Source organism: Neoarius graeffei, chromosome 24 (genome assembly GCF_027579695.1).
Source record: "Neoarius graeffei isolate fNeoGra1 chromosome 24, fNeoGra1.pri, whole genome shotgun sequence".
Classification (NCBI taxonomy): domain Eukaryota; kingdom Metazoa; phylum Chordata; class Actinopteri; order Siluriformes; family Ariidae; genus Neoarius; species Neoarius graeffei.
The window spans coordinates 3,954,435-3,981,005 of NC_083592.1; the positions used below are offsets into that span (position 1 = coordinate 3,954,435).

General features: G+C 38.3%; 1 protein-coding gene across 6 annotated transcripts in view; it reads left to right on the forward strand.

The window, feature by feature from the left end:
- Positions 1 to 26,571, forward strand: part of LOC132872764 (class I histocompatibility antigen, F10 alpha chain-like) — a 318,444-nt gene that overhangs the window by 169,012 nt on the left and 122,861 nt on the right. Inside the window, exons 1-2 of one of the 6 annotated variants that reach the window (XM_060907827.1) lie at positions 1,570 to 1,641; positions 7,032 to 7,117. The exons of 3 other annotated variants lie outside the window; for them this stretch is intronic. In XM_060907827.1, coding sequence (XP_060763810.1) covers positions 7,063 to 7,117 — 55 coding nt within the window. In that variant the 5' untranslated portion in view covers positions 1,570 to 1,641; positions 7,032 to 7,062. Of the gene's footprint in view, positions 1 to 1,569; positions 1,673 to 7,031; positions 7,118 to 26,571 lie in introns of those variants that run through there. 2 more of the 6 variants (XM_060907826.1, XM_060907828.1) reach the window with 2 other exon arrangements.

Consider the following 26,571-nt stretch of genomic DNA (forward strand, 5'->3'; position numbering starts at 1 on the left):
AATTTTCTCCCCTAGAGCTCTCACTATCATATTACTCCGGTCACTCAAATGATGTTTCAAAACCTTCTGTACATCAGGACGACAATTATTCAGAAATGTCGAAATAAAGAGAGGATTGCTTTGCTGCTGATTTAGTGGCATATTTCCCAAACAAGTCCACGTCTCGCTAAAGCGTGTCAAAAACTTTGAAGTGAGTTCAGCCTTCTCCTGTTTACAATTAGTAACCTGTGAAAGATCACGGCTAGCCTGTCTTCTTGAGAGCAGATAACGCGTCAGTTGGTCCTTTAATTCTGCCATTGCTCTATCAGTCTCTTTCCAGTAAAACTTAATCACATGTTTAGTAGTGGTTTGGCCGTCTTCTTCTACCTTCGTTTCAATCACTTCATATTCATCATTTTCAGGACCTAAGCAGGGCACGGCGGCCAGCAATGCGGTTTCATCATATCGATCACTGAGAACAGCATGCATGATAAAACGATAATCTGCACCAACCATTTGTTTATGCCTGCACATTCTTACGAGCATGTCTACAAAGTTGATTGGGTTGTTTATCGAAGGCAACAACTTAATAATATCTTTTAATTCTGATGCCGAAGGCGGATTGATCTTGAATCCTTTTCCTCTTCGCGCCCACACACAAGCTGTATTTATTTCGTCGTCAGAATCTGTATTAGAACCGTTCGTCTCATTTCTTCTGTTCATTACAGTTTTTCTTCTAGCGCCTGTATTATGAGATACGCTAGGAATGTTATCAGCGGGACATGAAGTGTTCGCCGGTGTATCTACGGGAAGGTTTCTTGCTCCCTCGGATATCAGCGGGGAAACAGAGAGGCTATGGATCTAAATAAAGCAGGTTTCACCTCTTCATTACGCTTAGGATGTGGTATTGAATTCTTTTGCTCTTTAGTCTCTTTAATTCCATGAAAATCATCCCATATTGGCTTCATTTTAATCCACTCTAAATAACCTTTGGTCATGTAATCATAATCCCATTCTGGGTTGCCAAATCCTTCATATATCTGTTTATGTGCCGAAACGAGATACTCTGGTTTAAAAGTTCCTGCACGAGGATAAATTAACCGAGACTGAAATTGTTTTTCTGACCACTCGGCTAAAAGGTCTAACCAAGGAGTAGTATAGAGTTCTAAATCACATCGATTCATCCAATCCCGTGGAGTGTCTTCAGAATCGGGTCTGAGTACCTCCTTACTGCAAATACCCCCCATGGCTACACGAAGGAATCGACAAAAAAGCGCGCTCTTCTCGTGACAGCTCTTTCACTTCACGAGGATCACCTTCCCGTAAACAAATTACGAGGTTTACCAGTCTTCCCGTGGCTCTACCAAGCCCCGTCACGTCCCATAAACAAGAGTCTAAAATGTCTACGAGGTTCCCCAAAATGTCCCGTGCCTCTACATGAGGTTTACCAACCTGAATTATAAACAACTGGGTCTCTTTTCTTTTTTGAAATTACTACCAACCAGGCGGAAGTCTAGCCAATCAAATTATACATTAAAATTAAAATAATTTACTCACCTGGTTGGCAGTATCGCACTTCTGACACCAAATTGTTGGGTTCACCCAGAAAGAGACCCCGATTCCTTCGTGGGCCTCCCCTCGGATCCGAGGACGAGTCAACAGGTCGAGAAAACAGACAGGTTTCACCAGAAAGGTTTCACATGCCAGTTTATTCGTACAGTCACTTCGTCAAAATGAAAACATTCTTGAAAGCGTCTTATAGTGTCTGTGTTTATGTTTTGTCTTCGTGTGTGTGTGTGTGTGTGTGTGTGTGTGTGTGTGTGTGTGTGTGTGTGTGATGGGTGTGCGTCTATGTGGAAGTGTGTAATGATCTTGAATCAATCATAATATAATAACATATTTTTGCTGACAGTAAGGTACAGATAGATATCAGAGTCTCGGCTTATGATCAATATTATGGTTAATATTCATGGAATAGCATGGAATGTCTAAACACAGATAATGTCTAGTCTACGAAGAAGGTCAAAGACACTAGTTTGCACAGAAAGGATCTTAATAATTAACATGAATAATTCTTAACACATGAATGTGTGTTCAGTCAGTAAATTACATCTTGATTTCATCAACATAAGCAAAATAACAAATAACAATATCTTTAATAATGCTAGAACAAGGAATGTTATAAGAAAATAAACATAAAAAATAAGAACAACTTAAACACAAGAACAATGAGAATATGTCTGAAAGAGGGAGAACAATTAAACAACTAACAGGATTAAACTCATAACTAAATTAGGTTAATGCTTTTAAACTAAAAACCCTTAGAATTATAAGATCTTAATTATAATTATAATGTCATTATGAAACTAATCTAAAACTATAAAACTAACATTAATCACGGAATGCATTCATTAATTACGGGATCCAAATCACTACCATAGTATATTTCAAGCTTTTAAGAAGCTATAACCTAAGTTTCAACTAAATGAATTAACATAAACATGAACTTTAATTCTACCATTTCAGAGTGTGTGAGTCGATCTAACACCAAAACAGACCTTGGTGAATCCTTCAGACACCTCTCTGATCAAAATACACATTTCATAAACAAAATGTTCCCAAACAATGTCCAGCCTAGGGTTAGGTTTTCAACTAAGGTCGTTTCAACTAATATAATTTTGACACAGAATAAGCCATGAATTAATACTTAACTAAACTTACATATATCTACATATATCTTGATTTAACCTACATATAATAAAATTTGACCTAACACTGAGTGTTTAGTGTTTATTTGTTTATTTGGTTTGCTGAGTGTTTAGTGTTTGTTTATTTGTTTATTATTTAGTTTGCTGAGTGTTTGTTTATTATTTAGTTTGCTGAGTGTTTAGTGTTTATTATTTAGTTTGCTGAGTGTTTAGTGTTTGTTTGTTTGCTGAGTGTTTGTTTATTTGTTTGCTGAGTGTTTGTTTATTTGTTTTAGTTTGCTGAGTGTCTGTTTATTTGTTTTAGTTTGCTGTTTGTTTATTTGTTTTAGTTTGCTGAGTGTTTGTTTATTATTTAGTTTGCTGAGTTTGTTTTTGTTTTAGTTTGCTGAGTGTTTGTTTATTTGTTTTAGTTTGCTTTGTGTTTGTTTATTTGTTTTAGTTTGCTGAGTGTTTGTTTTAGTTTGCTGAGTGTTTGTTTAGTTTGCTGAGTGTTTGTTTAGTTTGCTGAGTGGTTTAATTTGCTGAGTCTTTAGTGTTTGTTTATTGTTTAGTTTGCTGAGTGTTTAGTGTTTGTTTATTATTTAGTTTGCTGAGTGTTTAGTGTTTGTTTGTTTATTTAGTTTGCTGAGTGTTTAGTGTTTATTATTTAGTTTGCTGAGTGTTTGTTTATTATTTAGTTTGCTGAGTGTTTGTTTATTATTTAGTTTGCTGAGTGTTTAGTGTTTATTATTTAGTTTGCTGAGTGTTTAGTGTTTATTTGTTTGTTTGCTGAGTGTTTGTTTATTTGTTTGCTGAGTGTTTGTTTATTTGTTTTAGTTTGCTGAGTGTCTGTTTATTTGTTTTAGTTTGCTGTTTGTTTATTTGTTTTAGTTTGCTGAGTGTTTGTTTATTATTTAGTTTGCTGAGTTTGTTTTTGTTTTAGTTTGCTGAGTGTTTGTTTATTTGTTTTAGTTTGCTTTGTGTTTGTTTATTTGTTTTAGTTTGCTGAGTGTTTGTTTTAGTTTGCTGAGTGTTTGTTTAGTTTGCTGAGTGTTTGTTTAGTTTGCTGAGTGGTTTAATTTGCTGAGTCTTTAGTGTTTGTTTATTGTTTAGTTTGCTGAGTGTTTAGTGTTTGTTTATTATTTAGTTTGCTGAGTGTTTAGTGTTTGTTTGTTTATTTAGTTTGCTGAGTGTTTAGTGTTTATTATTTAGTTTGCTGAGTGTTTGTTTATTATTTAGTTTGCTGAGTGTTTGTTTATTATTTAGTTTGCTGAGTGTTTAGTGTTTATTATTTAGTTTGCTGAGTGTTTAGTGTTTATTTGTTTGTTTGCTGAGTGTTTGTTTATTTGTTTGCTGAGTGTTTGTTTATTTGTTTTAGTTTGCTGAGTGTCTGTTTATTTGTTTTAGTTTGCTGTTTGTTTATTTGTTTTAGTTTGCTGAGTGTTTGTTTATTATTTAGTTTGCTGAGTTTGTTTTTGTTTTAGTTTGCTGAGTGTTTGTTTATTTGTTTTAGTTTGCTGAGTGTTTGTTTAGTTTGCTGAGTGTTTGTTTAGTTTGCTGAGTGTTTGTTTAGTTTGCTGAGTGGTTTAATTTGCTGAGTCTTTAGTGTTTGTTTATTATTTAGTTTGCTGAGTGTTTAGTGTTTGTTTGTTTATTTAGTTTGCTGAGTGTTGTTTGTTTATTATTTAGTTTGCTGAGTGTTTGTTTATTATTTAGTTTGCTGAGTTTGTTTTTGTTTTAGTTTGCTGAGTGTTTGTTTATTTGTTTTAGTTTGCTGAGTGTTTGTTTAGTTTGCTGAGTGTTTGTTTAGTTTGCTGAGTGTTTGTTTAGTTTGCTGAGTGGTTTAATTTGCTGAGTCTTTAGTGTTTGTTTATTATTTAGTTTGCTGAGTGTTTAGTGTTTGTTTGTTTATTTAGTTTGCTGAGTGTTGTTTGTTTATTATTTAGTTTGCTGAGTGTTTGTTTATTATTTAGTTTGCTGAGTGTTTAGTGTTTGTTTATTATTTAGTTTGCTGAGTGTTGTTTGTTTATTATTTAGTTTGCTGAGTGTTGTTTGTTTATTATTTAGTTTGCTGAGTGTTTAGTGTTTGTTTATTATTTAGTTTGCTGAGTGTTTAGTGTTTGTTTATTATTTAGTTTGCTGAGTGTTTAGTGTTTGTTTTATTTAGTTTGCTGAGTGTTTAGTGTTTGTTTATTATTTAGTTTGCTGAGTGTTTGTTTAGTTTGCTGAGTGTTTGTTTATTATTTAGTTTGCTGAGTGTTCAGTGTTTATTATTTAGTTTGATGAGTGTTTAGTGTTTATTTGTTTATTTAGTTTTCTGAGTGTTTAGTGTTTATTTAGTTTGATGAGTGTTGTGTTTATTTATTTAGTTTGCTGAGTGTTGTGTTTATTTGTTTATTTAGTTTGCTGAGTGTTTAGTGTTTATTATTTAGTTTGCTGAGTGTTTCGTGTTTGTTTATTATTTAGTTTGCTGAGTGTTTAGTGTTTATTATTTAGTTTGCTGAGTGTTTAGTGTTTGTTTATTTAGTTTGCTGAGTGTTTAGTGTTTATTTGGTTTGCTGAGTGTTTAGTGTTTGTTTATTTAGTTTGCTGAGTGTTTGTTTATTATTTAGTTTGAGTGTTTAGTGTTTATTATTTAGTTTGATGAGTGTTGTGTTTGTTTATTATTTAGTTTGCTGAGTGTTTAGTGTTTGTTTATTATTTAGTTTGCTGAGTGTTTAGTGTTTGTTTATTATTTAGTTTGCTGAGTGTTTAGTGTTTGTTTGTTTATTTAGTTTGCTGAGTGTTTCGTGTTTGTTTATTATTTAGTTTGCTGAGTGTTTGTTTAGTTTGCTGAGTGTTGTTTATTTGTTTATTTAGTTTGCTGAGTGTTGTGTTTATTATTTAGTTTGCTGAGTTGTGTTTATTTGTTTATTTAGTTTGCTGAGTGTTTAGCGTTTGTTTATTATTTAGTTTGCTGAGTGTTTAGTGTTTGTTTGTTTATTTAGTTTGCTGAGTGTTTAGTGTTTGTTTGTTTATTTAGTTTGCTGAGTGTTTCGTGTTTGTTTATTATTTAGTTTGCTGAGTGTTTGTTTAGTTTGCTGAGTGTTTATTTGTTTATTTAGTTTGCTGAGTGTTGTGTTTATTATTTAGTTTGCTGAGTTGTGTTTATTTGTTTATTTAGTTTGCTGAGTGTTTAGCGTTTGTTTATTATTTAGTTTGCTGAGTGTTGTTTGTTTATTATTTAGTTTGCTGAGTGTTGTTTGTTTATTATTTAGTTTGCTGAGTGTTTAGTGTTTGTTTATTATTTAGTTTGCTGAGTGTTTAGTGTTTGTTTGTTTATTTAGTTTGCTGAGTGTTTAGTGTTTGTTTATTATTTAGTTTGCTGAGTGTTTAGTGTTTGTTTTATTTAGTTTGCTGAGTGTTTAGTGTTTGTTTATTATTTAGTTTGCTGAGTGTTTAGTGTTTGTTTTATTTAGTTTGCTGAGTGTTTCGTGTTTGTTTATTATTTAGTTTGCTGAGTGTTTGTTTAGTTTGCTGAGTGTTGTTTATTTAGTTTGCTGAGTGTTGTGTTTATTATTTAGTTTGCTGAGTTGTGTTTATTTGTTTATTTAGTTTGCTGAGTGTTTGTTTATTTAGTTTGCTGAGTGTTGTGTTTATTATTTAGTTTGCTGAGTTGTTTATTTGTTTATTTAGTTTGCTGAGTGTTTAGTGTTTGTTTATTATTTAGTTTGCTGAGTGTTGTTTGTTTATTATTTAGTTTGCTGAGTGTTGTTTGTTTATTATTTAGTTTGCTGAGTGTTTAGTGTTTGTTTATTATTTAGTTTGCTGAGTGTTTAGTGTTTGTTTGTTTATTTAGTTTGCTGAGTGTTTAGTGTTTGTTTATTATTTAGTTTGCTGAGTGTTTAGTGTTTGTTTTATTTAGTTTGCTGAGTGTTTAGTGTTTGTTTATTATTTAGTTTGCTGAGTGTTTGTTTAGTTTGCTGAGTGTTGTGTTTTATTTGTTTATTTAGTTTGCTGAGTGTTTGTTTAGTTTGCTGAGTGTTTGGTTTAGTTTGCTGAGTGTTTGGTTTAGTTTGCTGAGTCTTTAGTGTTTGTTTATTGTTTAGTTTGCTGAGTGTTTCGTGTTTGTTTATTATTTAGTTTGCTGAGTGTTTAGTGTTTATTATTTAGTTTGCTGAGTGTTTCGTGTTTATTGCTGAGTGTTTAGTGTTTATTATTTAGTTTGCTGAGTGTTTAGTGTTTATTATTTAGTTTGCTGAGTGTTTCGTGTTTATTATTTAGTTTGCTGAGTGTTTTGTGTTTATTATCTAGTTTGCTGAGTGTTTAGTGTTTGTTTATTATTTAGTTTGCTGAGTGTTGTTTGTTTATTTGTTTATTATTTAGTTTGCTGAGTCTTTTATTGGATCCGTGAGAGATGGCACTCAAAGCCCTGATTTTCCTCACAGTTTCTCTCCATCTTTCATCAGCAGGTGAGTTCTGTCATGTTTACTGTCTTTATTATATTTATTTACTCTCTAATATTAAAGTTTACCTCTGAGGCTGTGATAAAGGGAGATCTGACAAACTTAATTGATTGATTTCTTTACTGTTCGGAATAAAGCAGATATAAAAAATAATAAAAATAATTAAAAATGCAATAATCAAAACATCGTCATAAACAAACAGAATAGCGTAGCCACAAGGCAGTAACATAATAATGTTCGGAAAGGATTAGAAGTAAATAACTTATCCAATCCTAACCCTATACCACCGCTAATCACTTTCCGTCATAATAAACTATATATACAAAAGAAAACAAAAGCAACAAACAAAAAAGAAAACATACCAACATGGTGTAATATCGACCAAATCAATCATATATATACAGATACTTATGTTATGCATATATACACACATGCAATACATATATACAGTACATACATATACACATACCTGTAACTATTGCCGCTTTTCCACTACCAACGCGGCTGAGTTGGGCTGAGCCGTGCCGTGCTGAGTCGAGCTGAGCGAGGCTGTTGGGGTTGCATTTCGACTACAACCACGCTGAACCGTGCTGGCTGGAAGTGGGTGGACACATTGGGTGGAGTTAGCGAAAGTGGGTGGACGTCACGTGATGTCGTTAGGCGGCGCAAACAGTGACATCAGTGATCTTTTAAGCGGTAGTCTCACGCCCCGGATAGTAAACAATAAACATGGAGGACATGGAGTCGTTAGTGTTGCTGGTCTTGGTGCTGTGGCTTGTTGTCACCAACAACGCCAACAGATACTGGCAAGAGCGTATAGATGAGGCGAGGCGCATAAGGCTTCAGAAATTCTCGTAATTCGTAATTCTTCTTCTTCCGGGTTTACGGTGTTTACAGATCCCAGCGTGCTCGCGGGGCGTGTGTGGACATGTGAAGACACTCCTCCTCACCAATCAGTGCACAGGGGAGTGTCTCCTCACGCCCCTAGCCCCACTCGGCTCGGTTTGGCTCGCTTCAGCCCCACTCCAAAACCGTGCGAGTTTTGGGTGCTGAGTGAGGCTGAAGTGAGCTGAGTCGTCTGCTCTAAGGTAGTCGAAACGCGAGCCGTGTCGGGCTGAAGTGAGCTGAAAAAGGGTAGTGGAAAAGGGCCATAAATGCATATCCATACGTACACAGACACCCATAATATTATAATTATGCATAGTTTGCATATATATACACAATTATGCATATATACAGTTAGGTCCATAAATATTTGGACAGAGACAACATTTTTCTAACTTTGGTTCTGTACATTACCACAATGAATTTTGAACAAAACGATTCAGATGCAGTTGAAGTTCAGACTTTCAGCTTTAATTCAGTGGGTTGAACAAAATGATTGCATAAAAATGTGAGGAACTAAAGCATTTTTTAAACACAATCCCTTCATTTCAGGGGCTCAAAAGTAATTGGACAAATTAAATAATTGTAAATAAAATGTTCATTTCTAATACTTGGTTGAAAACCCTTTGTTGGCAATGACTGCCTGAAGTCTTGAACTCATGGACATCACCAGACGCTGTTTCCTCCTTTTTAATGCTCTGCCAGGCCTTTACTGCAGCGGTTTTCAGTTGCTGTTTGTTTGTAGGCCTTTCTGTCTGAAGTTTAGTCTTTAACAAGTGAAATGCTGCTCAATTGGGTTGAGATCAGGTGACTGACTTGGCCATTCAAGAATATTCCACTTCTTTGCTTTAATAAACTCCTGGGTTGCTTTGGCTTTATGTTTTGGGTCATTGTCCATCTGTATTATGAAACGCCGACCAATCAGTTTGGCTGGATTTGAGCACACAGTACGTCTCTGAATACCTCAGAATTCATCCGGCTGCTTCTGTCCTGTGTCACATCATCAATAAACACTAGTGACCCAGTGCCACTGGCAGCCATGCATGCCCAAGCCATCACACTGCCTCCACTGTGTTTTACAGATGATGTGGTATGCTTTGGATCATGAGCTGTACCACGCCTTCGCCATACTTTTTTCTTTCCATCATTCTGGTAGAGGTTGATCTTGGTTTCATCTGTCCAAAGAATGTTCTTCCAGAACTGTGCTGGCTTTTTTAGATGTTTTTTAGCAAAGTCCAATCTAGCCTTTTTATTCTTGAGGCTTATGAGTGGCTTGCACCATGCAGTGAACCCTCTGTATTTACTTTCATGCAGTCTTCTCTTTATGGTAGATTTGGATATTGATACGCCTACCTCCTGGAGAGTGTTGTTCACTTGGTTGGCTGTTGTGAAGGGGTTTCTCTTCACCATGGAAATTATTCTGCGATCATCCACCACTGTTGTCTTCTGTGGGCGTCCAGGTCTTTTTGCATTGATGAGTTCACCAGTGCTTTCTTTCTTTCTTTCTTTCTTTCTTTCTTTCTTTCTTTCTTTCTCAGGATGTACCAAACTGTAGATTTTGCCACTCCTAATATTGTAGCAATTTCTCGGATGGGTTTTTTCTGTTTTTGCAGCTTAAGGATGGCTTGTTTCACCTGCATGGAGAGCTCCTTTGACTGCATGTTTTCTTCACAGCAAAATCTTCCAAATGCAAGCACCACACCTCAAATCAACTCCAGGCCTTTTATCTGCTTAATTGAGAATGACATAACGAAGGAATTGCCCACACCTGCCCATGAAATAGCCTTTGAGTCAATTGTCCAATTACTTTTGGTCCCTTTAAAAACAGGGTGGCACATGTTAAGGAGCTGAAACTCCTAAACCCTTCATCCAATTTTAATGTGGATACCCTCAAATGAAAGCTGAAAGTCTGGACTTTATGTCCATGTCCATTATATAACTATAGCTTGAATATATTTCAGTAAACAGGTAAAAAAACAAAATTTGTCAGTGTCCAAATATATATGGACCTAATTGTGTGTGTGTATATGTGTGTGTGTATATATATATATATATATATATATATATATATATATATATATATATATATATATATATATATATATAAGTGCTGTCAAAAATGTCGCGTTATTAACGCGTTAACTTGACTCAATTTTAATGGCGATAATTTTTTTATCGCGAGATTAACGCTCTGTGACATGATGTAGGTTTTTCATAAGCTTTTGAAACTGCCAGGAACTTGCAACAGAGACAAACGATAGCAGCTAGACTGTAATGCCCCACACAGCCAGAATCCTCTGCCAGGGATGTGATTTTTCCGCGAATTCGCGGAATTCCGCTTTTTTCACCTCAAAATTAAAAAAAAATTTTTTTTTCCGATTTTTCGCTCAAAAATCCGCATTCATATCCTATTCGTTCCGACTTTCAGTAATTCCGTCATTGAGATGAAACGAGGTACGTGATTGGCCCATCGCTCTGTAACAACCAATGAACGCGCTTGCTAGATAGCTGTACGTAAGCTCGCTTCAAACAAAGAGTTGAAAGATGGCAGCCTCCGTGATCGAGCGTAAAGATGCACCTGATCATCAGTTTGGTGTGTGTTTTTAAAGTAAATAAACATGGGGAAGAAGAAAAAACAACCCAGCTCATTTCTTTCCCCATAATAAGCCTGTGAGTGGTGATGGTGTCACTGCACGTGCGACGGAGTGACTAAGGTTGCCGTGGCAACGGGGCCTCGCGCCATCTGTTGCTTTCTGGATGCGCATGCGCACGCTATGAAAGCTGTGGCGAAAAGGTTAGCATCGGAGGCTAAACCTTCTGAGGAGAAAAGAAGGGGCGTTTTTTATTTCAGTTTGTTTTAGTTACGTCCGAAGAAACAGCAGTTTAAATCACGGCTCTAGTTTACAAATCAAAATGGTTACTCAGTGAAAACAAAACAAAAGCTCGAGAGAGGGGGAGTGGTGTAGAGAGAGGGGGAGTGGTGTAGAGAGAGGGGGAGTGGTGTAGAGAGAGGGGGAGTGGTGTAGAGAGAGGGGGAGTGGTGTAGAGAGAGGGGGAGTGGTGTAGAGAGAGGGGGAGCGGTGTAGAGCGAGGGGGAGTGGTGGGAGTTTAACCCGGGAAAGTGAGTCTGTGAGGCGGCAGTGATGCTTGACCCCTCCCCCCTCCTCTCACTTTACCCCAGAGTCTCTGCCAACTTCATCACAGATTATTTCACCTTTTTCACTCGAAGTTAGTTTTAATTTTCGCTCAAAACTTTTCCCACAGCGTGGATGTAAGGTAATTATACACAATTTTGATTTGTTTATTCAATATTAAAATGTTAGTACAAATAATACATACTTGCCAACTTTTCAAAATTCTCATGAGGGAGAAAAGCGCATGAAAGACATTTTCAGTTGGCCGAGGGTCTGATGCGCGGTTGAAATGATAAAAACCGTGGATCCCAATTAATTGCAAACACATTTTTTGTGAATGTTGTTTAGTGAAAAAGTGATTTTTATTCTTGCATATGAAAATCCTCAAGTGAGTGAACACTGTACAGTTCTGTATATGAGTCAATTTCACAGAAAACGTATTTTTTTTGTCCGGACGTGTTTTGTTTTCATTTTGAGATTTTCTAAAAAATTTTTATGGTCTCATATGATAAAACATTATCAGTTCTACCTTGCATTTCAAAATTTGACTACTTTGGTTCATAAATGTGCATTTTATAGCAAATTTTAGGGTCGAAAATGAGCAAAAATGGCTGTTCCACTGAAAAGAGACTTTTTCAGACATGATTCTTAAAGACCCACTGACACAACTTTTTACACCACGTAATATGTGTATTTATTGTTTTATTGCTGTATTGTGAAATAAAATATCCAAAACTCAACTTGAATAAAGGGTCATCTTTGTAGAAAATCAAGAATTTCAGAGCCGATTTTGTGTTTTTTGCCCTGGCTTCTACAAGCGCCATGAGCCATTTGCCCGTTTTTGCCGCTAGGGCGAGTGACGTCACATCAGTGTATGTCGTTCTGGATTGCATGAAAACAAAACATGAAGCAGGGAAGCTATCGAGATTGTCTGCCCTCACGTCTATTAAACATTCTGTTTAAACAGCATAATGTCTTAAACATATGGTCCTGGTCACGTCACACTATTGGTCCCACTCCAAAAAACATCATGTCTAAGCTCCTGTTAGATCATGTTAGATACAGTAGCTACCAGAAGTTTAGGTCATATTTATGCAGAAATATCAAAAACTCTAAAGGGTTCACAAACTTTCAAAACATGCCGGATGACATCTTATATCTATCACTCCACACATATATCATGTATATTATCCTAACTAAATATATGAAACAAGGTATTGGCCTTTCAGTTGGTGTACATTACTGGTATTAGCTGCTTTGGCCTATTGATAAGTAATATGCAATGGTATAAGACGCATTTGTGACGTTACAACAAATTTTAAACAACATACATGTATTGAATAACAACACATAGCCGCGTACCCTGGCTCGTTCTCTTTTGGCAAAGGCACCACCGGACTTTCGCTTTTTGACCGCCCCTTCGGGGGGTCTGCTGTCATCTGTTTCTCTTTTGACAGATTGATTCGGCCCGGGCCTGTCAAACAACGTCGGCACAGCTGACTCCTCCAACACCAGTGGATAAGTTGGATCAAACGTTCTTCGAGTTCTGGACGACAAAGTGAAACAGTGCTCCTCGAAATGTGCTGAACAGAGACGTGACCATTTTGTTGACTTCCAGTTCGCACGTGTTTTGGAAACGTTTCTTTCCCACTCTTTTGCTATTTCAGGGTGTTTTTTCCAAGGAAAGGAATGGAGTTTCACTCCTTCCGACGTGGTGTTAGAACACCCGTAAGGCCAATTTATGCTGACAACCCAGTCCTCGCAGACGGTGTCGCAGACAGTGTCTGCGTAGCCCCCCCACCTTCGCAGACGCTCTGCACGCACCTCCCAAAAATTGTGACCACCGCAGAAGCCTCGCAGACAGCGCCGCAGACAAGAGGGCTCTGATTGGGCCACTCTACCCGCTGTACACGCACTTCCGCTTCCCTACTTTCCCGGTTTGTTTTGTTTTCACGACCGGCATTTTTAAAAACACGAGCGAAGATGGAGCAGCATGAAGAGCGGTTGATTGAGGAAGTACGTACATCTATACGACTCCAGTTCTAGTCATTATAAAAAAAAAAGTTCTAGTCATTATAAGTAACCGGAGGATAAACACTCCACTAATCACACCCACCAACTACTCCTAGCGACTTCGCCCCCCCCTTGCGTTGTGCCGGTGAATAACATCGCGCACGCCTATTCCCCCGCTCAACAATAAATTACAACTGTCTGCGAAAAGCTATCTGCGAAAGCCTTGTCGCAAGAGCATGCAGAGGCCTGTAAGCCACACATATAATCCCTTTTCGGTTAGATGCCATTTAACTTTTTCACGCAAGGAAATCACAACAAAACCACAGCTCAATATCACAAGACTTGTGAGAACTGAACCAACATAGTGACTTGTAAACAAAAACGACACACTGATGTGATGTCACTTCCGGCATTTCTGAATGAGCCCAGTTCATATCCAGGTCAATCTCCCTGCACGAAATTTAAAATTACTTCTGATGTTTAAAACGGACAGTTAAACCAAGAATTAAAACCAGAATTTATCTTTGGAGTCATATATTGTTTGTTTAAAAATTAATACGAAATGACTGTCAGTGGGTCTTTAATGTTAGACAAAGGTGGAATTGAAACTTTTTTTCATGTTCAACGACAAGACTGTGGAAACCACAATGGACATATGATGTCACAAATTGAAAATGCCATTAAGAAAAGATATTTTTCGATTTTTTGTTAATTTTTGTACCTGTCCCAGAGGTTTGTGTCAGTTCTGTTACCGTGATTAATCACATAACAAAAATAAATGCTCCCAAAAGCTATTATTGAAATTATTTGTTGCCAAGGATCTACATATTCTCACCTTTTATATGGATGGCAGAATGAACTGAATCTGAGAATATTTACTTAAAAATTTCAGTTTTGGTAAGTAGTCTATGCATGACTAATTTTTTTGTGTCAATCCTGTTACCCTGTCTAAACGGGGTGTGCAGTAACTTAATCAAATATTAGAAGTTGCCATACATAAGAAGCAAACCGGGAGACTACCAGGAGCAATAGAGTTTAATAAATAATGGTGGATGAATTCTTATGTTGCATCATGTTTGTTTGAAAAGGCACATTTAGGTATGTTCAACTTCTACAGTAATTGAAAGTATAAATTTTGTTTTTCCTTATACAATTTTCTATTTATTCTAATGCAGATGATTTAATTTAGAATGACATTTTTAGGTTTTATGTTTTGGCTTTTTGTCAGTTAAGAATCATTGAATTTACTATAGGGGCTCAGAGTTGCATGTTGACCATTAAATTGGCTTGAATTTGTTAATCATGACAAGTTTTTTCTTGTGTGTTTGCTTGCCATTTTAGTACAATTTTTAAGTCAGAAAACCCCAGAACCCAGGAGCTTCGGGGGGCTTCGCCCTCCCTTATCCCCCCACCAGGGCACTGCCCTGGACCAGCTGGGGGCCTGCGGCCCCCAGACCCCCGGCTAAAATTTTCAGATAATTTCACCAGCCCCAAATCACATCCCTGTCTGCCCTCCTCCCAAAGAACCAGCGCGGGCAGGGCGCGGTAGTAGAGATGGGATTTACGGCTCTTTGATGGGATCCGCATCTTTGTGATCCGTTCTTTGAAAAGAGCCGTTCAAAAGACTGGCTCATTTGGCTCTTTTTAAATATTTATTCAGTTTTAAGAAGACAGCATCTAAAGAAGCCAGATCCCTCTGAACTGTAAACTCAATGCTATCCCAGAAATCCTTCCTGTAATATGCAAATTTGGCCGCCTCTGATTGGACAGCGCGACGCATCAACAGGCAGAAAGTGTAAAAGTACAAAATGTGTTAAGTGAGCTGAAACAGTAAAGATCAGATTCAATGCAATATTTATCAACGAACAACTTAAAGTTAATATAATAGTGTACTTTATATTATAATCAAGCATGTCAAGCCTAGCGTCACGGTGTAACCTGTCTCTCTGAGTTGTAGACTAACTCAAACAGTAGATCACTTCACTCATGGTTCTTTTGCTAGCCCCGGTGTTTGGCTTAGGTTTCACTTTGTAGTGGCTGTGTCAAGACGTGTTATGCTTTGCAATACAAAGCAAGCCCATTCACATTTTTATGCTGATAAGAGAATTACAATGGTTTTTCATGTGACAAAAATGTGCGATTAAATTGCGATTAATCGCGAATTAACTATGACAGTCGCGACATTAATCGCGATTAAATATTTTAATCGCTTGACAGCACTAATATATATATATATATATATATATATATATATATATATATATATATATATACACACACACACACACACACACACACACACACACACACACAGTACTCATTATGATATAAATATATATCCGTATGTACCCATACCCACATATATACACTTGTATTATCAATAGCATGTTATTGTAATACCTCCTCCCTATACCTCATAAAGATCTGTTCCTTATACCTTATTTTGAACTGGTTTATAGTTGTACATTTCATGAGATCCACATTCAAACTGTTCCATAGCTTTACTCCACAAATAGAAATACTGAACATTTTTAACGTTGTCCTAGCACTGCGAATTTTAAATTTCAATTTCCCCCTAAAATTATAGCCCCCCCCTCTCTATCCGAGAACATTATTTGGATATTCCTTGGTACTTTATAATTCCTTACTTTGTACATTACTAAGGCAGTTTTATATTCTATAATATCCCTGAATTTTAAACATTTTGAATTTAAGAATAGTGAATTAGTATGATCTCAGTAACCAGCACTATGAATTATTCTTATAGCTCTTTTTTGAAGTATAGTTATTGCATGAAGTGAACATTTATACGTATTTCCCCACAGCACTGAGCAGTAATTTAAGTAATTTACTCAACACAGATATGCTTCTTGATAGTTTCATTAGTATGTATTTTATATGTGATTTCCAAGTAATTCTATCATCTGTGTGTGTTTACTACGCTTGTGTGTTTGGTGCTCGGCTTCGGATTATATTTTTAAGTTAATTTGACTACTGATTCTCGATTAGTGATTTTGGATTTCGGCCAGTGGACAGTGCCTGGTTTACGACGCTGATTTGGAACTTGGATTTGCACGATAATTGGCTAGTTTGCAAACTAACTAGCCGGTGGATAGGCAAATAGCTGACCCGGCGTTGGGCAGCGTTACCTAGCAGCAGCATGCTGCCGAAGAGGGCAATGACAGCAGAGGAGGGCGAGGAATTCAAGATGACCCTCGAGTTTTTGATTAAGGAGATTTCTGCTGTTAAACAGCAGCAGAAAGGCATCCTGGAGCTGGTGGAGGAGGTGAAGGCTCTCCGGATCCAGAACGCCGAGAAATACCAGCATCTGGCGGAACTGGAGAACAGAATGGCGGATCTGGAGCAGTACTCCAGGATTAAGGATGTGAATATCACTGGGCTCCGCACAAGGGCGTAAAAACAGTGTTGATATTGGTGGGGACATAATTTGGCCAAGCGCCCCAGTGCGCCATGGTTGTCGCACGAAATGTGGCCTCCACTGTACAAATGATTGGTTGTCCATTCCTTTGTGTTATTTTGATTTTTAGCACCAGGTACACTTAGACTTAGGCTAACATCTGCATGTATACGGGCAATACATTATCACACAGAGGAAGTGGACATTGAAGTTGCTGTGAATTTCGCTGTAGTGGATGACCTACCCAAAATACAACACAATCAATCAAAATGATGTGCTGCTGCTTCATTTTCACACAACTTTTACTATTTTCACACATTTGAAACATCATGTGCTTCCTTTTGAGTTACTGCAATTTCAGAATCTGGAAGTAATGTAGGTATGGGTGGTAGAAGTGTGAAGAGTTTTGGTAGTTGTAGTGCATTTTGCAAAAATGTTTATTCATCAAGTTGAAAGGGTTAAGTGACAATTGTTTCACATTTTTACATTTTCAAATTTTATTGCAGAGGTTACATACATATGCATATACACATGCATACTGTATATACATATGCATATACATGCAAACAATGAGCAAGAAAAAAGTAAATATAAGTAAACATTTAGCATTACCTACAAGCATTTATTTGTGTGTGTGTGTGTGTGAGAGAGAGAGAGAGAGAGAGAGAGAACATGAGTCTGAAGAGGTTCTCTAACAAGGCTATTTTGTTTTGAATAGCTTACCGTTGACTGGGTAAAATAATGTCTTATGTCCTCCTTACGTTTTCTTTTATTGCCCGACATCACTGCCTGTGTGCTGTTTTGCTGTAGCAGCGAGCTGGATGCTGATTTTACCGCTTGCTATTGCTTACAGCCAATGACAACAAAAAACCATAGCAACGTCAAAGCAACGGGAGGTGGGCCAATCAAAGCTTCATAAAGCTTTTTTTACCTGTCCCCACCAATAGTCAGCCGTCTTTGAGAGGTCTGTTCACAACTGAAAATCAGCTGGAAGCGATACCGCGTTTGATGTTTTTATTCAGCGTTTCCCGCATCGCGGCTTCTCCATTCAAAAATGGTATGGACATTTTAAACTCAGCTGAATATTAGTATGGACGCGTCCATACGCATTTTTACGCCCATGGCTCCGCGTCAAACCCCGGTCATATGCCCAGGCAGTGACCACTGACAACGGGGTGGAGCCCGGTGAGCAGGATGACAGATCAACAGAGCAACAGGTGGCTGCTTTCCTCCACTCAAAGGGTGTTGAAGTGGATTTAAACACCGTGGAGGCATGCCATACTTTGCCCTGGAGAAATAACAGAAATACACCAGCCGTAATCATGAGATTCATAAACAGAAAATACAAGACTGTATTGCTGAAACAGGGAAGGAAATTGAAAGGGACAGATGTCTTCATAAATGAACATCTCATAAAATGAAACTCTGACATCACAAGAAAGGCACGCAACTTGAAAAGACAGGGAAAGATTCAAAAGCACATGGACCAATAATTGTAAAATATTCATTAAGCTTAACGGAACGGCAGAGCAAGCCAAGGTTGTGGTCATCAAGACCATGGAGGAGCTGGACAGGTACCAATAATCACCATAAACTGGACTGTAAGGCATGATGACTCATTTCACAGCACACAACCATGACATCGCCGGAAATAACTCATTCACCTGCATCTGGAGTTAATGATGGCACATCTCAAAGGATTCCTGACATAACAGGAACATAACAGTATGGAGCTAAAAACCTTTCAATATTCCGATTATAATTTACTGGATATAGAAAACGATATAGATCCGGACAACAACAACTTTTTCAATATTAATGACAACTGCTATTATTATACAAACGAACAGTACAATCAGACCGTTAGAACTGACAACAAATTATCCATAATCCATTTCAACAGCAGAAGCATGTATGCAAATTTTAATAACATTAAGGACTACTTAAGTCAGTTTACAAAACCGTTCAAAATTATTGCAATATCAGAAACTTGGATCAACGCTGAAAAGGGGATGGATTTTGAGATGGGTGGATATGAACTCAATTATATAAACAGGAAGAGCAAAGGTGGAGGTGTGGCTGTATATGTGGACAAAAATTTAGATTATAGGATATTGGAAAATATTTCAACTGCAATTGACAATCTATTAGAATGTATAACTATTGAAACCTGTACAGAAAAAACAAAAATGTAATAATCAGCTGTATATATAGAACACCAGGTTCTAGTATGGATTTATTTAAAGACTGGATTGAGGCATCTTTTTCGAGGATGAATCAAAGTTATTTTCATCTGTGGTGATCTTAATATTGACCTTTTAAATCCTAAGAAGCATAAAATGACTGAATTCATTAATACAATGTATAGTATGAGTCTTTATCCAAAAATCACCAAACCCAGCAGAATCACATCATATAGTTCCACATTAATTGACAACATATTCACTAATGACATTGAAAACAATACTGTGAGCGGATTACTTATCATTGACATCAGTGACCACCTACCAGTTTTACAGTTTATGATGGCAATTTTAAAGGAAATCATCCAGATACAAGACCAACATATAGACGATTGAGGACAGAGGAAAACATGAATGCATTTAAGAATGACTTGCTAGTGCAAAACTGAGATGCTATATACAAGAATAATGATAGACAATGCATATGAAACATTTTTGAGGATATTTGCATCACTATATAACAAAAATTGTCCAATTAAACAATATAGCAGGAAACATAAATACACGGATCAACCGTGGATCACCAAGGGATTACAAAATGCCTGTAAAAAGAAAAATACGCTGTATAGAGAATTCATAAAACAGAAAACTAAAAAGTGTAGGTGCAATTAGTTTTAAGTGATCAATCTCATTAAATCAGTCTCATTAAATCATTGAATCATTCTCATTGAATCATTCTCATTGAATCAGTCTCATTGAATCGTTCCATTAATTTTGGTGCTTAATAATAAATTACCAAACAGCTAAATTATGCTATATTCCAAATTATTATGATCACTTACCGTATTACATAACTCATATGCACCTTTAGAATTCTTTTGAGATTGGGCGACTTCAAGTATATTATTAGGCACAACAAATAAAGACACAGTTTCAATAATAATGGAATTTATTATAACAGATAAAAATGAATAATAGCAGTTGGCATCATTATATAGAAATATGATATGGTATTTGTGTGTGTGTGTGTGTGTGTGTGTGTGTGTGTGTGTGAGAGAGAGAGAGAGAGAGAGATGTGGGGGGTCACCACGTGGGGGGTGACCACGTGTTTCTAAGTAGAACAAAAGAGTTAGCTTTGGTAGCTAACTAAGATGTGTTTGTGAGGCCTGTGTGTGTGTGTGTGGCCTGAACAAAAGAGTTAGCATGGATTGCTAGCTAAGGTGTGTTTGTGTGTGGCCACGTGGCCTGACAAAGAGGTTAGCCTAGCTTGCTAATGAGACAAAAGAATTAGCCGTGTGTTTAGCTAAGGTGTGCTTGTGAGGACTGTGGCCATGTGTGGTGACAAATATTAGCCTTGTGTAGCTAACTAGACAAAAGAATTAGCCGTAGGCTAATTTCACTAGCTTATAGCATTACTAAATCCCCTGAAATCTTGATGAGGTCAAAATGTGTAATAAGGAGATTGAGGATGTTAGTAAGGAATAGAAGAAAGCATGCAACAGCCTATCTATTAAACAATTGAGTAGGGGTGGCATGGTACACAAAACTCACGGTTCGGTACGTACCTCGGTTCTGACCCTATGGTTCGGTACATTTTTGGTACAGTGCAGGAAAAAAAAAAACATAACCAAAAGGCTATCCTCAAAGGCAGCTTTTTATTGTTTAAATCCCCAGCTGAGATAGCTGCAACTTTCTGTAAGTAAAACAAGTGAGCAAGCACCACATTGAATTGCCATATATTGATATACATGAATAGTCATATATTGATAGGTGCATCAGTGCAACACATGACCTTTTTGGGTACTTTAACATACAATACGCACGAGTGCCTAAACACTTTTTTACATTCACGTAGCTCAGTGGACATGAGCTATAGGCCTCACAAATTACAACATAACACTGTTTAAAACATTTGCATTTCACAATAATCAACTGTGTACAGCTGTGTACTGTCCACCTTCATTCAACTTTAAGGTTTTTCTTCAAAAAAACAAGTTTGTCTACACTCTCAGTGCTGAGTGCCGATCTGGTGGCACTGACTATGTCACCTGCTGTTGAAAAAACCCTTTCACTGGGTACTGAAGTGGCAGGTATGGCCAGGTAACTTTTTGCCAATGCGGCTAGATTAGGATAAACAGACTCATGCCTTTTCCACCAGGAAAGTGGGTCAGAGTCAACTGAGGTGCAGTCCTTTGCCATGTAATCACTGACTTCTTCCTTCAACTGCTCTTGCAAATTAGGCTGGTTCCTTTGGTCAACTTTGAACAGTGAGCCAAAAAGTTCTGCCATGGCTGACCTCTTTGAAGGAGGTTGGGAGGAGGATACCTCTGACTCTTCTGCCATCCCTGGCAAAGCAGTGGCCTGGGCCTGTGAAGTAGATGGACTGTCCTCTTCTGCAGACAGGGGGGTGTCATTCTCATCTCATTATCTCTAGCTGCTTTATCCTTCTACAGGGTCGCAGGCAAGCTGGAGCCTATCCCAGCTGACTACGGGCGAAAGGAGGGGTACACCCTGGACAAGTCGCCAGGTCATCACAGGGCTGACACATAGACACAGACCAACCATTCACACTCACATTCACACCTACAGTCAATTTAGAGTCACCAGTTAACCTAACCTGCATGTCTTTGGACTGTGGGGGAAACCAGAGCACCCGGAGGAAACCCACGCGGACACAGGGAGAACATGCAAACTCCGCACAGAAAGGCCCTCGCCGGCCACGGGGCTCGAACCCAGGACCTTCTTGCTGTGAGGTGACAGCGCTAACCACTACACCACCGTGCCGCCCGGGTGTCATTCTGCAAAATCAAATGACAAAGACAATAATATTAAAAAAGAATTATGGAGTTAGAGCAGATTATTCCCTTAAAGAATAACATTTATAGTCAGTGTGTATGTATATATATATATATATATATATATATATATATATATATATATATATATATATATATATATAAAAAACAAATAATAATAAGTGCAATCAGAGATGGCAACCTGGCCCCAAATTTGTGGAGGTGCAGTAATGTTACATTGCAATATTGAGACGGCCACCTACAGGCGTTTTTTAGTATTGCAGGTAGACAAACAGTCATTGCAATACCTGGCCAAACCCCATCTGGGGAAGCAGGTTAATAATAATAATAATAATAATAATAATAATTTTCTTATATGCATACCTTTTCTGCTCTGCCCAGAACTTCTCTGATGAGATCTTCATGAACTTTCTGCTGACAGGCTGGATCCAAGTGATTGAGTGTTTTGAACCTGGGGTCCAGTGCTGTACATTTATTTAAGAAGTCCCGGAGGTCTGGGTCATCATATCGGCCTTGAAAGTTGTCCCTGATGGCATTTTTCATGTCTCTTGCAATTGGAGAATCAGCTGTATTTGTTTCTGTTGATTTCAGAAGTGTAGTTTGCAGTGGCAGGATCATGGAAACGGATGGGGTGGTTTCTGTGCTGATTACTGCCGTGATGGTCTTCAGAGGCTTCATCACGTCAACTATGGCCTCTGTGTGGGACAGCTCCAGATCGGAAAGATTCACGATGTCTTTGCTTCTCACATTCCTCTCTGCTAAGGCAGAATAAACAGCAGCTTGCTGCTCGAGATACCGCTCCACCATCTCGAAGCTCGAGTTCCACCGAGTTGCGACATCATTAATGAGACAGTGTTTTGGCAAGCCCAGCATTTCTTGCTTGCGCTCCAAAATGTAGGCTGTGGTGGAAAAATGCGCCGGTAGATCTCATTTTTGCAAGCACATGCGACACCTGCTTGATCTCGAGGGCTTTTTTTGAGGGTTGAGGGTGTGTGCAAAGCACGCGATATGCAGACCGAGCCCTGCTTCACCGACGGCATTAACAATGTTCCTCGCATTGTCTGTGGTGACGGCTATGGGCATCCCAGGTCTTTCTAACTTCCATTCGGTCACGACTTCGTTCAGCTTTTCAGCCAGATGGGTGCTTGTGTGTTGTTCATGTAAGGGGCGCGTTTGCAGGACTACGGTTCTCATGTCCCACTCAGAGCTGATGAAATGAGCAGTGACGGTCAGGAAACTTTCGGTTGCCTGAGAAGTCCATGAATCCGTGGTGAGCGCAATAGAATGCGCAGCTTTTAACCCCTGTTCCACAATTTGTCTCGTTCTGTTGTATAAGGCTGGCACTACTGATTCTCTTACATGGCTGCGGGATGGAGGAGTGTAGCGAGGTTCGAGCACATGTAATAAATATTTGAATCCCACCTCTTCTACAGTGGAATATGGGTGCATAGCGGATGCGATGTAAATTCCAATTGCTTCGGTAATTTTTTTTGCTCTGCATGTATTTGTGTCAAGGGGCTGTTGTAAGACATTTGGGAGACGTAATTGGACACTTTTCTTCCGTCTCGTCCCGGTGATGGGGATGTCTGGGTGGTGTCGCCGGATATGTGTTAACATGTTTGAAGTGTTCCCACTCACGTAATGAACAGATGTTGAACAACGACGGCAGACCGTCTTTGTTTTGTCAACCACTCGCTCTCCATTGCTGTTATAACTCATGGGGAATCCGAAGTTATCCCACACCACTGACTTAAATGATGATGGTGGGTCTTCTAGCTCTTCGCCACTCGCCATTGTTAGCCCTCTCTTGCAACAACAAGAACAACCTAACAGCGGTACCTTCCCACAGAGCAGAGTTTGTATTTGAAGGTGGAGTTTGCTACCTAGACCAATCCATGTCTATGGACCAATCAGAGCTTGCAGGTGGCAGTGGTTAAATGTGTCCTGAAGGAAACTCTTGCGAAATAACAGATCCGCGTTCAGATCAATATTAAACTTCTGTACCGTGTGTATTCTCCGTGAAAATTTGCGCACCGAACCGTGACCCCCGTACCGTGACGGTTCGGTACGAATACATATACCGTGCCAGGCCTACAATTGAGAGATTAAAACAAAATAGAACAATCAATTCAATACCCTGAGGGTTTACAGTGTACACATTTAAACCGTTCCTGAGTTTAAATTCACACTTCTTCATAAAGCAAATTCCTAAGACTAGCTTTTATTATGCCCAAAATGCCAAGTCTTACTTCAGTATCTCGCCCTTTTGTAGAAAGCAGAGAATTCCTGGAGAGGCTGAGTTTCACAGGAGTTCGTGGAGACTTCTGTAGAAAACAAAGAATTCTTGGTCTGACGCTTCGTAGCTCGTGGGAAGAAAATCTTTGGTCAAACAATGTGCACAGCACTTGAGTTAAAAAGGATCCAGTCGCTTCTTAGCTTTAAATTAAACTGCTTGGGCTGCAGTCGTACGTACTTATAATGAATAAACCGGTTGTAACTCGACTGAGTTAAAAATCTCGCGATTCTGGATTTTTACCGTGGCCAGTGGTAAACAAAACGCGCTAAATTCTGTTTCTTGGAAGAAAGACGTCTTTTCTGGTTTGCTCGGTGAGCAGATCTCTGTGTGTCCAGATGGCTGGTCCAGACGGAAAGAGAGAAAAGTCCTCCTTGTGTCCGTGTTGAATTCATGGCTCCAAAAGAGACCGAGTTGAGCGTTTCCGGGTCACTTATAGAGTCAGGGTGGAAGTGACGTCATGGAGGACGTGACGTAGGTGATCCCGCCCAGGCGTGACGTAGGTCAATGCGGATGTTGGTCGATGGGAAATGTAGTTAAAAGAGACGGACTGAATGTACCTACAAAAGGCAGAGAATAAATATAAAAAATATGAAAAGTTAACCAATATTATCAGAGCTAGCAGAAAGGAATACTATCATGAAATATTAAATAAAAATAAAAACAATATTAAAGGAATATGGGATTTATTAAATAATATAATCAAAAATGGCTCTAGAGTTACAATGTTACCCTCAGTACTTTATAGATAACATTAAGACAGACAATATAGATGATATAGTTAATAGTTTATCATTTTTTTTGTAAGTGTTGGACCAAACCTGGCAGAAAAAATCCCTGATCCATCGTCATCGCAGGATTGGAATGATAATCTTTATAGATAGAAATCAAAGCTCAATGTTCCTCACAGCAGTGGAAGAAAAAGAAATAATTGATATTGTAAAAAACTGTAAACATCTACTGATTGTGATAACATTGATATGGAAATTGTGAAGAGGGTCATTGAGGGAATTTCAAAACCATTAACTTTTTCATCTGTAACTTATCATTCCAAACCGGCAAATTTCCAAACAAAATGAAAATAGCTAAAGTTGTGCTGCTGTATAAAACTGGGGATAGACACCACTTCACAAACTACAGGCCTGTTTCTTTATTACCACAATTCTCAAAAATTCTCGAAAAAATATTCAACAACAGATTAGATAAATTCCTGGATAAGCATAAATTACTCTCTGACAGTCAGTACGGATTTAGATCAAACAGTTCAACATCACTGGCATTAATGGAATCAGTTGAGGAAATCACTAACGCTATAGATCACAAACCGTACGCAATTGGAATATTCATCGACCTTAAGAAAGCTTTCGACACAATCAATCATGATATATTAATCAATAAACTGGAACGGTATGGGATCAGGGGGATAGTTTTGCACTGGGTGAAAAGTTATTTAAGGGACAGGAGACAGTTTGTGAAGTTGGGAGATTACACTTCCTCATGCTTGGACGTTGTTTGTGGTGTCCCCCAGGGGTCAGTATTGGGTCCAAAACTGTTAATTCTCTACATAAATGATATTTGCAAAGTTTCTAAGTTATTAAAATTAGTTTTATTCGCAGACGACACAAATATTTTTGTTTAGGGGGGGAATTTATAGGATCTTCTGGGGATGATCACCGCAGAACTGTCTAAATCAGTGATTCTCAAACTGTGGTACGTGTACCACTAGTGGTACGCGGGCTCCATTCTCGTGGTACGCCAAAGAATCACTTAATTAAATATAAATAAAATTTAAAAAATAAAATAAAACGTGAAATACTATCCATAATATCCGAATGGATGAAAATACCTTATCAACCGATGACAAGAAAATGAAAGGAGATACAAATTAAGTTAATAATTTTAAAAAGTTTGCAAGTGCTTCTGGGTAGCCATACGTAGCGTACGTACGCATTCCCGCCGGTTCCGCTGATAGACGGTTATCCGCCATTTGTAGACTAGGCTGTGATGGGAAAAGGTGGAGGTGGCTTTGCTAATTATGATGAGTACGACAAAATTACTGTCGTGGCTTAAATCCGCGAATGGGAGCGTGGATCAGGAGAGAGGGAGAACTGAAGAGGACGTGTGTGAGCCGAGCGCAGATGCTAACGACAGTGGCAAAACCAGCCCCAGAACTGCTAGCAAACGGCAGAAACCAGTGAGGAGGAAGTATGACGGAAAATACATAAAACTGGGATTCATTTGGAGCGGGACAGGAGCTGCCCAGGCTGCAGTGTGTTGTATGCGGGGACGTTCTGAGGAATGAGTCCATGAAACCATCGCATCTCAAACGGCATCTTACAACCAAACACACAGCACTAAAGGACAAACCAATGGATTTTTTTTTTTTACGAAAACATGATGAACTGAAGCAGTCCAAGTCCACCATTCTGTCCTATGGTACACCCGTAGCCAAAGCACAGGAAGCTTCATATCGTGCCAGCCTCCTGATCGCCAGAGCCGGTGAGCCGCACACAATCGGGGAACTGCTGTGTTTACCATTAGCCAAAGAGATGACACGTATCATGTGTGGAGAGAAAGCTGCCAGAGAGTTAAACTTGGTGCCGCTTTCAAATGACACCATGTCAAGGAGAATAAATGACATGGCTGACGATGTTAAAAAGACACTGATTGAGCGCATTAAGAACAGTAGATACTTTACCATACAGCTTGATGAGACTA